Source organism: Trichechus manatus, unplaced genomic scaffold (assembly GCF_000243295.1).
Source record: "Trichechus manatus latirostris isolate Lorelei unplaced genomic scaffold, TriManLat1.0 scaffold01541, whole genome shotgun sequence".
Lineage (NCBI taxonomy): Eukaryota > Metazoa > Chordata > Mammalia > Sirenia > Trichechidae > Trichechus > Trichechus manatus.
Window position 1 is genome coordinate 5,844 of NW_004445477.1, and position 781 is coordinate 6,624.

At 63.9% G+C, this 781-nt stretch overlaps 1 protein-coding gene across 1 annotated transcript in view; it reads right to left on the reverse strand.

Annotated features, from left to right (window-relative positions):
* The window catches only part of OVOL3 (ovo like zinc finger 3), a 2,119-nt gene extending 1,772 nt beyond the window's left edge, over positions 1-347 (reverse strand). Inside the window, exons 1-2 of the mRNA XM_012559998.1 lie at positions 254-347; positions 6-179 (exon numbers count right to left, since the gene is read on the reverse strand). Coding sequence (XP_012415452.1) covers positions 6-179; positions 254-347 — 268 coding nt within the window. The remainder of the gene's footprint in view (positions 1-5; positions 180-253) is intronic.
* Between the last annotated feature and the right edge of the window lie 434 nt (positions 348-781).

Sequence of the window (781 nt, forward strand, 5' to 3'; positions counted from 1 at the left end):
CGTGCCCACCGCCTCCGAGAGGAAAGGGCCGTCAGGTTCGCTGAGACAGGAGTGAGCAGGGGTGAAACAGCAGGGGTGAAACAGCAGGGGCTTGTGGGCCGTTTGCAGACTCACCGCTGCCCAGGAGTCCCCAGGGCTGGAAGACTGGGGTGCCGGCGGTCCTCCCAGGCTGCTGCAGTCTGGGGGGAGAAACCAGACTGTGATGTTTTGCACGTCTCCTGGCCCTCACCCCCAGTCCCAGTGAGGGGCCCACCTGGGACATAGGCGTCTCCCCGGAGCCGGTCAGGCAGGTGGCTCCAGTTGGGTGGCTGTCGACGCCGACTCCTGACCAGGAAGGCACGGGGCATTGCCTCCAAGAAGGGTGAGCGGGCTCCAGGCACACACGGGCTACCGCCAGCACTTGCTCCTGGACCTCTGGACAGCTAGCCCTGGTGGGGAGGGAGGGGAGAGCTTGGAGGAGCCTCAGTTCCCATGCAAATCCTGGGACCAGCTGGGAAGCCACTTAAACCTCTGTGGTGGGGCCCACCATTCGTCTGCCCCAGGTGTTAGAGGACAGTCCCCAGCTTCCAGGTGCAGATGTGCCCTAGGACCTTCCAAGGAGGGTCAAGCAAGGGCAAGAAGAGGGCCCAGGCAGCGCCTGGGGGTGGGGAGAGGAACACGGACCCCAGGGGCAGGAGTTTCTCCCCGTGATACTAGCAGGGTGGAGGATCTGAGTGTCTGTTTGCCAGGCAAATCAGTCACCACCTGACCTCCAACAGCCTGGGAAGGTTGATGGGGCAGC